The sequence below is a fragment of the Psittacula echo genome, assembly GCF_963264785.1.
Source record: "Psittacula echo genome assembly, chromosome: 12".
Classification (NCBI taxonomy): Eukaryota; Metazoa; Chordata; class Aves; order Psittaciformes; family Psittacidae; genus Psittacula; species Psittacula echo.
Window position 1 is genome coordinate 5,118,998 of NC_137747.1, and position 13,714 is coordinate 5,132,711.

A 13,714-nucleotide genomic window follows, 5' to 3' on the forward strand; every position below is an offset into this window, starting at 1 on the left:
TACACAGTTGCATTTCAGTGGCAGAAGCAATTCTTTTATTTCCTGAGAATAATTTGTGAAAGTCCCTCAAGTGCTTTGTGATAAATGGCACACTGATTATAAGACATGATTCTAGTTGCTGATATAATCTTGTGAGCAAAGTGGATATTCATAACCTGCAGCATCCAGGAAACCAGCTCAAGGACACTTGCCCCAGGTTTTCAAGGCTGTCTGGACTAGAAGTAAAAAGAAAAAGATTACACATAAGCCAAACGCTTGCAAAATAAAACAAGTGTTAGCCACTAGAAACCCTCAAGTGACTGTAAAACGTTCCTTGAACAGCCAGTTCAGCCTCACTTGTCCTGGTTTCAGCTGATGTTAAAGATCTTCAATAGCCACCCTGCATCTATGGGAAATTACTTCCCTGGGCGAGCCAGAGCAAGACCTCGCCTCGTACTGATGTGTGGGGAACTGCTCAGGACCTATTTAATTTTTGTGTAGGGTGGCTTTGCATGCATGGAGGTTATATTGTGAGTTATTAAACTATCATCTACTTTGCCCCAAAGTAACTGTAGCATAAGGGAAGAGAACGTTGGTTTTTTTGCAGTTATTTGAAACAGTGTCTGTTTGAAATGTAAGGGTTCATACCATTTTTGTGCTCTTTTGGGTATTGTATATTGGGAATTCAGGAACAAAACTTCATTGTTGTTAAAGGAGTTCTCTACAGGGATTTGGGATTTGCTTCTTGAAGAACATGGACGTGATTTTGCTACTACGTGAGGAATTTATTCCACTTAGTGAAAGAAACTCGGAATTGAAACAATTTGCTTGTGACGATCTGTTCTCTAGTACCGAGTTTTTTCCCCCTTAGATTTTTTCCTTAGCAGCTCAGAACATCCATTGACAGAAGCATCTGCAGATAAACCAGAGCAGTAAGGATCAGGGTGCCTTGAAGTAACACACAGGTAAAGCAGAGCAGGAGGAAGGTGAGTCCTGGGGTGGCTGTTGGTCCTCTGAACATGTCAAAATCCAGATTTGGATGTGTCAGCTCTTACCTTTGGATGTGGTAGCTCTCACATGGGCTGGGTTGAGGCTAACAATAACATCTTATTTTATAGCCCAGAACTAAACTGGTTTCATGTGCTAATGAGACCTTCTTGCAGTGCATCAGAGTTATCTCCTCAAAACACAACAGCTTAATCCCCTTAAGCCACTCCATACCCTATCTAGCCTGCACAGGAATTAATTTCCTCCATCTTCACAGCTAACTGTGACTTGCAGCTCTCTGGGGCACAGAGCCCTGAGTACACAGGCACCTACGGGTGCACACATGCCATAGCCAGCTCTGGCAGTCAGGGACACAGAGGGGGCAGGACCACATCCTCTCCTTTCCCCTTTCCCTCCCTGCTCCATTCTTAATAGTGCAGTACTTTGGTGACATCCTACAAGCCTAGTGAGGCTGGAGAGGAGGAAAAGTCAAGGCTTGTGCATCCCCATGCTGTTTGCTTTAGTACAGTAACTAGTTCATGGCAGCAAAGCTCAACCCTTGGTGCTGGGGGCTATGGAGGATGGTGCCTCCCAGGCCCTCAAGCACAGGCGGCATCTCCTTGGGAACAGGCTGTCTTGTTTCCCCAAGCTCTTTGCCCCATGGCTGCAGGTGCAGAGAGCAGCAGGAAAGACTGCTTTGTCCTGAGGCCATGTGGGAATAGGATTTAATGTCCGAGCTTGGAAACTCACCTGCATCCTGACCTAAGGCATTTCTCAGACATGGGACATACAGTCTCATAGATGGCCTTGATCTCTGCAAACCCAAGTAACAGCTCAGCCCTGACGCCTCACCAGGAGGGTCTTTTTCCACCTTCCCGTCACATTTCCAGTCTTCACTGCTTCCCTTTACACTTTCTTCCCACTAAAAGCAGTATTCTCTTAATTAAACTTCAGCCCCAGACCAACAGCTAATTGATAGTTCTGAAATTTTCGGGCAACATGGTTGGTATTCAATTAAACCCCAGTTCTCCCCTTTCTGCCCTTATGTGCCAAGTACTGCATGACCCTTTGTTATCTTTTGAGAAGTAATTGGCACATAAATTCCCTCAGCACCACGAGATCTCCAGCAAATGCACCAGAGCATTAAACTCTGCAGATGAGAAATGAGTTCCAGCTCCTGCACTTATTCTGACATGAAGAGGAGTTGAGAGAGTTTTAGGTGGAAGTGGAGGCAGAAGGTCAGCACTCAGCTTGCTAAGGAGATGCTGGTTTAGAGGGCAGGCAGCTGCGTGCCGCCAGGAAATAAAACACTAGCAGAAAGGAATGAAAAGCAATAACTCATCACATTGTAACTTCCTTTGGATACCCAGAGCCTGAATAAAAGCCTTCATTCCTTGTAAGAAACCAGAGAACCCCCTTCAAGCTTCAGCCTGGATTATCTTGAACCCTGCAACACTCCACCCTGCTCATGAAGTCTGAAGCTGTATTTTACCCTCAGCATTCATTTAGTCTCATGAGCGTAGGCTACAGGTTTATAAATATGCTACCAAATAGAGAATTTACTACCCCTAAATAATTTCCCACATTGATGCTGCCTCTCAATTTGATCTAACCTGTTAGCTCATTATTTCTAACCCCTGCCCTTCCAGTGCTTTTCAACCTGGTAAAATGCCATCTGCTTTCTTCAATTACAAGCAAACAAGTCCCCTGCAGGAAAGGAGGGACCTGACACTGTGGTGGAGCCCTGAGCAGAGGGGATGGATTTGTGAGCAGGGCAGAGGGAAGAGGCAGCAGCCTGGGAAAGGGCTGAGTGAGGTTTATGGGCCTGAAGAACCATGGGTTGGCTGAAGCTCACGGCATTCAGCTGAGACTTGCAGTTCAGGAGGCACTGCATGCAGCATGTTTACCTGAATCTGGCTGGTCCCAGTGCATTGGTGATAGAGGCCACACAGTTATCACCTCTACACGGTGCATGGATGGATCCCAAGGAAGGGTTATTTACTCCTGCAAGACACAGAAGTTTAAATAACTTACCAAAATCCTCAGTTTAAACCCCAGTCAGTTATCTTCTTACCTTGTCTCTAGATTTGGGTAGTGGAAAAGGTACTTTCAGGAGGGGAATTGGGCATCCACACCAGCCTGTGCCAGAGGAGAGCATGGCCATGCTGATGGCTCTTTGAGAGAGCCTCTCGCCTTCAGTCCTGGCCAGCACCCAGGACCCAGCCTGCCCCAGGGCCACGTTAAGGAGTAACCCACAAAACAACAGCAGTTCCCCATAAAAGGGACAAAAAGACCATGAGAGCACCCAGCATCTCCCTGCAACCAGAGCAGGCTATTAGAGCTTGGCTTCCGCTCTGCAGCATGATTCTGCAAAGAGCACATTGCTAACGTTAAAATAGTGGCACCTTTAAATTAGTAACACTCAGGTCACTGAAGAGGATGCTGAGCCACTGTTTAAATTTTTCAGAGCCACAGGAGAGGGTGAACCACACATCAGGGAATGAATTAGATCCAGCCCCTTTTCAGTTTGGTCTGGGCCCCAGCTGCTTCTTTGAACTAAGTAGTTCAAGCAGGCCCAATAAAGGAGCAGCTAATGGAGCCTAGGGCAGAGTCCTCCAGCAGCACCCATGTACTCACTCAGCAGTTACTTGTTCATTTTGCAACCCGTGTTTCCCCAGTGATGCCCCTGGCTGTGCCTGCTCTCCCTGCTCACAGAGGTTGCTCCTCAGCACTTTCCAAACCACAGCATCCATTGCAGGGAGTGTGCTACAATGCACGGTGGACCAAAGTCTCATTTACTAAAATACCCTCAGTTTTGCAGTTAACCAGCCCTTCACACTTACGCCCTGCAGGGTCTAAATGCAGACCCTGATGAGAGGGCATCGCTGGCATTGCCTGTGCCCCAAATCAGGGGCACGTTCCCAGCTATTGCCTGAGGGAGGGAACATGACTACAATCCCACATTCCCTGCGCTGTGGGTGATGGGCAGGAATATTAAGGACAATCTGTGTTTTATAATTGCTCAGGTTTTTTCAATAACCACCTTGTGACTTGTGCTGTTTCTATAGAGACAGAGGGGATGCTGCGAGCGCACCGGCAGCCACGCGCTGCCCCTTCAAAAGGGAATGCCTGAAGCCACAAGCCAGGAAGCCTGTAAAAGGTTTCCCAGCTCAAGGAGAAGGTCCTGATGTGATTCTGAGGTTGTTAGCAAGGTCCTGCTATACTTCCCTGCTGGCTGATCCTGCCTGTCCTCACAGCCACGGTGTGGGTGGCTGCCCAGAGGAAATGAAATAAAAGCAACTATTTCCAGCCATGCAGTGCCAGTGTTTCTGGTAGAAGAGGACAGGAGAGCACGGCCACCATGGGAACCCTTGCTGCTAGCCTTGAGCAGGGCATGGCGTGCCCTTTACTTGGCCAGGTGGGATGGAAAAGCTTTCAGAGCTGGGGCTGGAGGCTAAGGTGGGGCCAGGCATGGGAAGACGTTTCCCTAGAGCTGCTAACAGTGGCTATTCCGGGATGCATTAATGCTTCTGGAGTCACTTTGGCTTTCTCCAGGAAAGGCCCTGCAGCAAAGGTGGTGATGCAGCGCCAGCCCCATTTGTAGCTGGAGCACAGTAACCCCTCAGCGCTTCCCAGCACTAGCTTGCTGCTGGGGACACCTTCACCCCAGCTCTGGTCCTTTCTCTCACACAAAAAAGAAGGCCAAGAGAGGTGGATGCTCTGGAGAGCCCCGATGTCCCGCAAGGCCGGTGGAGGACAGCGTGGCCATCCCTAGGACTCCTGAGCAGGTCACTCTCAAAGGACACCAGGGCTCAGATTGCACCTTCCCTCCCACTGCTAAGGCTGCTGAGGCTAAGGCTGCTGCCCTTCAGACACAGGATCAGGCCAATGCCTTTATCCTGGTTCTCACATGTCGGACGCCTCTCTGCCTGCACCCGGTGACGCTCGGCCAGGGGCAGTGTAGAGGACATTACCCCTGAGACCAGTGGCTCCCTAGGCAGAGATACAGAGCTTCCTATCCTGGGGAAAGGGTCTTTGTCAGTGTTTTTTAAGCACTACGTCATTGCCTTAGCAGCAGACCCACCACCCTCCCTGCTGCCTCTGTCACACAAGGGCCAAAGATCTGCTCCATTCATCAGCCTGTGATTTAAGAGGTGCATAAGGCTCCGATTACCCCCCCGCCCCCAGCCTCCTCCCAGCAACTGGATGAATGAGATGCTGCTGGTTCCTACCATACCAGAAGCAAAACCAGCCAAGAGGAGAGCACGGCCATCATTTCACTAAACTCAGCTCCCTAAGGCTCTACCAGAGCACAAAATCTTCCATCACATGAACCCCCAGCTTCTTTGGGTGAACCCAGAGGTCTTGCTGCCCATGGAGGCTGAGCCGGTGTCCCACCAGCCTCTCTGCACAGCCCAGCTTTGCTCATGTGAGACACTCCAGAAATAGAAAAGGGATTGAAGGTTTTGGCTACTCCGGATTCCTCAGGCGCCCAGGCTCTGCTGCCCCTGGCTGGCGCTGGGCTCTGCTCTCCCATCCTGCTCCATAAATCATTCTTCCCAGGGCTACCATTTCCCTGTCCCTCATGCCTGGCCTTCCTCTCACTTTGGCTGTTTCAAGAGGCTGAGCAAGAAGACGGGCCATAGGCAAAAGAGAGAATTGCTCCTCACTGAACCCAGTAGGACCCCAGCACTGAAGGAGCAGGCAGTGACACACAGCTTGCAAGAAACTTGTCAGCAGCCCTGGGGTTGGGAGGCAGCAAAGGGACCTGTCAGCGGCCATCTGTGTTGCCAGGCAGGCTTCGGGCCAGCGAGCCGCCTTCCCTCCTGGCCCCATGCAACCTCAGGTAGAGGCCAGCACGATGGTAGCACACGGAGCTTGCTGAGAGAGCAGGAGGTGTCCTCGAATGAATGGCACCAAATTTCTAGAAAGCAGTAAGGGAAAACAATTCTCTTTGCAAAGTACCCTCCATCAACAAAAAATCCAAGGTTTTGAAACAGATACTGGGATAAAGCTAAAAACCATCCAGATGCCACCTGCGAAATCCCGCACCGCATGTTGATGAAGAATCCTTTAAGACTGGAGTGAATATGTCAACCTGGAGATCCACCTGCAAACATCCACATGGCTACAGTGAGCAGATAACTGTTTATTATTGCACGTAATCCAGCAGAACAACCGACAGAAAACTCCGGACAGTAGTACACAGATTGTAGTAAACAGCTTGCAAAACCTGTGCTGAAGGTATTTTTGTGTGAAGAGTGAAATGTATCTGCATCTTTGTAAGACCTGAAAGTATACCACAATATCCTAGTCAGTTTTGAAAACATGCAGTTTGAGGTAAATCTGTTATTTTGCATCTAAGAAAACAAGATCCCTAAGGGGCTATATGTATGTATGTGTATATATCCATATCTCAGCACAATACGGATATATTTATACGTCACATAAAAGCAACTCTACCTAATTTTCTTAGAAGGTTACTAGGAGGAAAGCACATTACTGAGTGCATATCACATGCATAAAAAAATGGGATGGGAGGAAGGGGAATTACCTTAGCACTGTTGAAAAAGATCCATTTTTGTGTTTAGTGATGAATAAAAACCCCTCAGGTCTCTCAATGGAAATTGTCTTTGTGGCTAACAAAATCAGTTGGCATATTGAAACTGAAGAGCTGGCAAGTGACCGCCAGAAAATGGAGATAAAACATCAAAGGCAGCAGAGCCTGGGGTTTGCAATACATTTATAGTTAAGAAAAGGGGGAAAACAAGCAAATTGTTACTAAACTGTGCTCTGTGGAAGTGTAGATGATGCTGCACAGCTTTCTCAGGACTGGTACAGCCACATGGCTTTTGGAAAGGGATCACATTCACTTCTCCCACAGTTAACACCACATACTTGCTACTGTGACAACATTCCTGAGCTCAATAAGGTTAAAAAATAAACTTGGTTCGCAAGTTAAAGTACTCAATTATTCTTATTCTCTTACGCCATAATTAGAGTTGATAAACTAGGCAGGTTTTGCCCTGTGTCTCCAGTCAGTGTAAAACCCTGCGTGTCTGCCATTCTGTCTCAGAAATCCTTTCAGATTGACCTTTGGAGCAGACTGGGCATCTGGTTTTCTTTTCCTTAACCATCATTTCCCCGTTCTTTCCAGTCCCTTAGGATTTCCTGCCCAGTCCTGTGCTGTGGGACTTCAGGATACACAGAGGTGCACAACCAACTATAAATAACATTTCCAATTATCTTAAAAAGGGATAGAAAATACATAATGCTCTTAAAAGAAGGAAGAAACATGTCCAAGCACTCAGCCTCACACTAAACTGTAATATCAGCTGTGCTGACTTTCTAAGCTTGCACTGCTAAGGATCAGAGCAGGTCACGGTGGGAACATCTCCTTCCAAAGGTCACTTTCTGTAGCAGCTTTGGGAAGAATCGGTGCAAACCACCCAGGCCTCTAAGCCTTGCACACAACACAACAGCTAGAACTGCCCCACTGTGCTCTCCCGCTGCTGAAAGTCCGGCTGCTGCGCATCTTTGAGCCTAAAACCCAAATACACTGAAGTAGCTTGGGTCTCTCTGCACCTTTTTTCTTTCAGGAATAACATAACCGCTCCCACAACAGCCACCCTGCATCCTCTGGCTGGGAAGTCTGTTCACTCTGTTACAGTGAGAGAGCTCAGGAGCCCCCCTGCAGCCCAGTGCATCCAGGGGAGAAACCTGCAGGTATGCAGAGGTATTTTTCAGTAAGTACCTCCGTTTCATTGTAACTCACACCATTTTCATACTAAAAAGGGGCAAAGGGACAGATTCAGCACACCAATTCCCTTTCCTGTTACAGTGGGCACTCTGCCACTGCAAGACACTTCTGTACAGAGTATTGCTGGTAGCAGGAGAGTACTCAGACAGTGCCTGGTCCTGACACGGGCACAATGTCCACCCACAGCACCCTCCACATGCACAAACAGCCTTGGATCAGCCAGTCCTTCACACCCCATCCCGCAGCCCCCCTCTGTGGCACGTCAACAGGCATGGGCAGGACTCTGGTTACACATTAACAAGCCCAATTTCAACTTGCTCCCCCTCTCAGTCCTCCATACGTGGAAAACGACTCCAGGCAATGGGAAAAGGAAAGACTTTTGTTCGTCCCTTTGGATGACTTCCAAGCACGGAGGGTGACATCCACCCTTAGCCATGGCACAGCTCCGATGAGTCATTTTGGTTGCTGTGTATTGCTTCATCTCCAAGCCATGGATGACAGCCTTTGGGAAATCTCTGACACTGAGTCAACCAAAGGAATTACAAAACACATCAGTGTGCACACATAAGACCTTCTCGCTCGTTCTCCTACAGCTACAGATAAATCCTTCATCACTGGCATGACAGGACAGTTGATGGCTTTGGTGAGAATAATTTAAGGCAACTGCTATTTCATACAAAGAAGAGAAGGAGGCTGAATTGCAGAAACCTTGGCTTTTCCTTGGTAGATTGCAGAGGCCAGCCACAGCCTGGGAACAGGGAGACTGAACTGAACTTCAGGCGCTTTCATTTAAGGTTGATGTTTGCAGTGCAACCTTGGGATCTCAAAGTCCTCCTCTTAGGTGTTTCCAGGCAGCTGAGATTTAATCCCCGCCAAGGTCCATGGTCTCCATCAGCAGCAACGCCTGTCCCAGACACAGATGAATGGGAGAGTCAAGCGGGAGCAAAACACGCAATTGACATGTAATCACATCTGTCTGCAAGGCTTTCACCTCTGCAGGCTGTTTGGGGACTAATAACACAACAGAAAGCAGTGCCCAGCAGAGCAGTTTTAGCCCACAGGAGGCTCAGGGGATGCAGCCCAATATCCTCACAGTTTATATTTACCTTTAATAAAACAACTACATAACAACACCTGCAGAACTAGCACTGGTGCAGTGAGAGCTGCAAATTTCACAGTTTTGTATTTTCTTTGTATTCTTGTCAATAAATACTGCAATGCACCAGTTACCAGGCACCAGCCGCCACAGAACAGCAAATTCAAAGTGTTTCTTGAAGCATATTTGCAGGAAATAAGGTTTAAATTTAACATTCATAGAAGTTTCACTCCATGAACCATACCCATGCAGCTGGGAAGGCAAAACTATACAGTGGGAAGGCAAAAAACCTGTGGGATGGTATCAGATCAACACAGTTCTATTTTTTAACTGTGAGGAAATCACTTTATGAAAAGACTTGAGAACTATCCACTGAAATTGCTCCACAAATCACTCTTGGAACAGATAAAGGGTAACTGAGAAACTTAATGCTCAATGCAAGGTAATTGCATCTATGGAATAAACGTCCATGCATTTTCATCACCAGGACATCCACTAGGGAATGATTAGTCAGTAAAGCTAGTCAAACTATAACATCCATGGTTATGTCTATAAATCGAGGATTAAAAGCTTATTGCTTTTCTTACCTTGTCCGAGGAGCACATCACGTCAAGAAATGTACAAACAGGATGGCCAGACCAATGTTGAGTAAGATGACCATGCAGATCACGATTGTGTTAGGTCCCTGAAAGGAAAACACCAACCAGAGTATTACACCCCACAGCTCAAGGCAAGGAGACAGATGCAGCTTGATTCTGCTATTTAAAAATGCCAGAACCATCCCCTCCCGATGCACAGCAATTTGGCACTTAACAACCAGCCTGAATTTCAAACTAGTTGAATATGTATCAACCCCTATTCCTATTCCTTCCCTGCAAACTCCTTCTAGAGAGACTAAATCAGATTAAAGACCACAACTAAGTACATGAACTGCTAAACCCGTATCAAGCAGCTCCTCCCAATTCCCTTCTCCACCTGCGTTGCCCATGTTTGTAAAAGTTGCCATTTTGAACAGACAAATGCATCCATATGAGATTGCTCTGATTTCAGACCGAAGTATTTCCAAGCTGTGCTTGTCTGAAGTGTCATCGGAGCCATTCACATCCAAAAGGCTGCAAGGTGAGAGGCAGCAGGCTCATAGAATGTCTGGTTTTCCAGCTGTATTTGCTAACAGCAAAACTGAATTTCAGTGACTCTATGTGAACCAGCTGGTGATTCAGTGTCACAGTTCAACTTGTAAGATGCCCCTACTGCAAAAACATAAAGGCAGCGGGTAAAAAGAGAAAACCCACTCAGCTTTTTCTTCCCTGGGCTAGAGTTTTCCCCCCAAATTTCCAGCTCCACGTTGGCTGCTAAAAGGGTGGGCAAGAACAAGAGAAAATTATAAAAAACTAATGAGAAGATGCTTGTTTTCCTCAAATTTTGAGACAGAGATGTGCCTGAAGTGCATGTGCCCTGGTGCAGAGAGGAAATTAAAGTAACAGGGTTATGAATGCCATCCCCAGCATCCAGGGCAGGGTTGGCTGGGAAGGCAACAGGAGAGAGGAAACCAAATCTCTCCAGCAGCCCTTGGGATCCCAAAAAGAGCCTCTGGGCACGGCTCACTGCAGCCCCAGGGCCATGGGTTCTGCATCTTCCAGACCTCCTGGGATAAAACAAACACCAACCCCCGCCAAAGCCGGCTCCCAGCCGTGCCTCCGGGCTGCCCGGCCTCACCTCTTCGCACTCCTCCACCTCCTGCGCTGCCGCCACCGCCGCTACCGGGCCAGGGACCCCCTTGGCCCCCGCCTTGGGCTCTATCCGCCGCGGCCCCTTGGCCTCAGTCTTCTTGTCGGCGGTGGGCTCAGCCTGACCCGCAGCCCTGCGCTCGGGGCTGGGCCGCTGCTTCGGCCCCTTGGCCGGCGGTGGCTCCGGCTTCACCTCCCCTTTGGCCGCCGGCTTCACCTCCGCTTTGGCCGCCGGCTTCACCTCCGCTTTGGCCGCCGGCTTCTCCTCCCGCTCCTGCGGCGGGACAGGGGTGCCCCCTCGGCGCTGGGCGTCCCGCCGGGGCTCCGCGGAGGGCGGCTCGGGCTCGATGAGCGGCTCCTCCTCATAGTCCGTGGCAGGGGAGGTCCGGACGGCGTAGCTGTGGTAGCCCTGGAAGTGCTCCACGTCGGGCTCCCGCGCCTTCCTCTGCAGCGGCTCGATCTCCATCTGCTCGGCCGGGCGCGCCCAGCCGCGGGACCCCGGCCGGCCCTCGCCATCAGGGGGAGCGGGGCTTCCACCACCCGAGCGCCCGGCGGGCTCGGCCCAGCTGCCCGGGCGGAGGGCACCGTCCTGGTGCGGAGCCGCCTTGGCCCGCTTGGCCTCCGGGGGGGTGGCGGAGGGGCTGGGGCGGCCGCGGGCCTCGTCCTGCTCGTGGAGCTGGGGGCTCTCGGGGGGTGTGGGGGGCGGCGGGGCCCCCTCGGGCCGTGGAGCCTCCTCCTCCATGTTGATGGCGTGCTCCGCGTTCTCCATGATCTCCTGCAGCAGCTTCCGCTTCTGGTACTCGGGGCCTGCGGAGAGAGGAGAGGTGTGAGGAGCTGGCCCGCGGGGTGCAGGGACACAGAATGCTCCAGCTCCGTGCCACCAGAGAATCACAGGATCAGCAGGGTTGGAAAACAGCTTTAAGCTCACCCAGTCCAACTGTCCCTCAGCAGTGCCAAGGCCACCACTAACCCATGGCACTGAGGCCTCGTCTCCACGGGGTGTGAACCCTTGCAGGGACGGTGCCTGCAGCCCTGCCCTGGGCAGCCTGTTCCAATGCCTGAGCACCCTCTGGGGCAGGAATTGTTCCTCAGCTCCATCTAAACCTGCCCTGGTGCAGCTTGAGGCTGTTTCCTCTTGTCCTGTATCTTGTTACTTGGGAGAAGAGCCCAGCCCCCTCCTCTCTCCATCCTCCCTTCAGGTAGCTGTAGAAAGCCACCACCACCAATGGGTTTGGGGATGACTGCGGGAGCCTGGAAGATGAGGTGCTCCCAAACCAGAGCCTGCTTCCAGCAAAAGTCTCCTCCAGGAGCAGCTGGAAGCTCTGAGCCCCACCATGTGCTGTCCAGCTGGGAAGAGCTGAAGGAGCAGTCGGGGAGCTCCAGGTGAGGTTAAAGAAACAGTGAACATCTGCAATCCAGCTTGTGGCCACATGGATGGGTTATCCTGGGGTTAAAGAGGATCCAGCTCCCATCCAAGGTTTTGGTTTGGTTTTTGAATGGCTGGGAAACTCTTCTGTGTGGCTTCTTTGGTGTCTAACACCGTGACAACTTCACAAGTGATACAGGGGATGCCCGGTTTCCTCGGGAAAGGCAGGCATCCCCAAATATCTCTCATCCCTTATGATGGGAAAACCATGTTTCTCATGCATGGAACAGGGCTGCCAATTTCACAGCCCTCCTCTCTGCACCGAGCCCTGAAACAGCAGCAGATTTACCCAGCACCATCACACAAGGTGACTCAGGCCTTTGGCTTTTGTCTTGGCCTCATCTCCCATGATGATTTGTCAGCTTTTAGCAACATTGCCTTCACTCACTTATCATTGAATCTTCTTGTTAACCCTAGGCCATGTCTTCAAAGCAAACCCTAGCCCAGCTAGGGTCTGGGGAGGTCAGCCAGAGCCTGACACCGAAGGTACCCATCGTGCTGGGGGGCTGGCTGAGCAAAATCCACCACTGAACAACCGGGAATACCTTTTGGAATAACAACCCTGCACAGTGCTGTGCATGCTGCGACCCACGCTGGGACAGAGGTCCCTGCACATCACCGTGATGCTCATAACAAGTGAGAACAAGAGGAGCATGCTCCTTACAGGCACTGGGAGGTCACAACTCACCTTGTCTGAAAGCAAAGCACCTGCTTTTGAAAGTGGCTTTGGCTTCATTCTGCTGAATCCAAGTGATTCAGCAGAGGAGATGTACAGGGCTTGCACTGTGTTCCTCAACAGCATAGGCCCTGGAGTCACGCTGTCCCCAGCTGCCTCGCAGTTCCATCCCTTGTATCCTCCACCCCAGGGCCTGATGCACATTTAAGCCTGGTTGGGAAATTTGGATTGGTGCTCCTTTCCCTCTAATAAATCAGTGGTGTGATTTGCATGCTGCTACTTCCTACCCATGCAGGCAATGCCTCTGCACTGGGGAGAAAAGGGCACTGATTTTAGCTGCTCTGGCCCGCCTGCACGCTCCTGTCAATCAGCAGGCGACCCATTCAGGGCCATTTATTTCTGGCTGCAGGTGGATTATTCAGAAGCCATTTCAGCAGTTGTTCGGACTCCTCAAAATAGGCTGCCTGCAGCTCCAGGCTCCTTCCTCCCGCCTGCTGCTTTCTTCTCCTCCTGAATAATTCACACCAAAAAAACCCCAACTGCCTGGAGGGCACTGCATAGTTCGCATCCTCATCACCTCCCCACCTTCACCTCTCAGCATGACATTTCAGCAAGGACTTTGGCTTGTATCCCTCTTCTCTAAGCTATTAGGGTTGATATCCTACATGAAACCCAGGGCTCAATACTTATTAGAGATATGAGGCTTGCTGAGAAGGATTGCCCTTTCCAGACATATCAGGGTCTGTCTGCCAGGATAACAGGGTGAAATGCAGCTGCCAAGCACTGCCGGGCTCTCCTGGCTCTGTGACCAGCAGCTCTGAGTCCTTGCAAAATCCAAGGGTGGACTTTTGCCTGTTCCTGGACAAGGCAGCTGTGAAGAAGAGACATTTCCCCTTGTTGTGCACTTAGGGAATTTAGGGATTTAAAAGAATCGTAGAATAAAACCATGCATCAGCAGCTAACAAGGCCATTGAGATAGGCCAGGAACTAAGCAAAGCCCTACATAAAAGCCTTACATTAAAGTGGTGAGAGGATTCAGTACCCAAGGAGCAGAGGCCAGGCT

General features: G+C 50.2%; 1 protein-coding gene across 1 annotated transcript in view; it reads right to left on the reverse strand.

Moving 5' to 3' along the window:
- Positions 1-6,129: 6,129 nt before the first annotated feature.
- The window catches only part of JPH2 (junctophilin 2), a 30,814-nt gene continuing 23,229 nt past the window's right edge, over positions 6,130-13,714 (reverse strand). The window contains exons 4-6 of the mRNA XM_080627962.1: positions 10,539-11,356; positions 9,410-9,507; positions 6,130-8,630 (exon numbers count right to left, since the gene is read on the reverse strand). Of these exons, the coding sequence (XP_080484088.1) occupies positions 9,427-9,507; positions 10,539-11,356 (899 nt within the window). The 3' untranslated portion in view covers positions 6,130-8,630; positions 9,410-9,426. The remainder of the gene's footprint in view (positions 8,631-9,409; positions 9,508-10,538; positions 11,357-13,714) is intronic.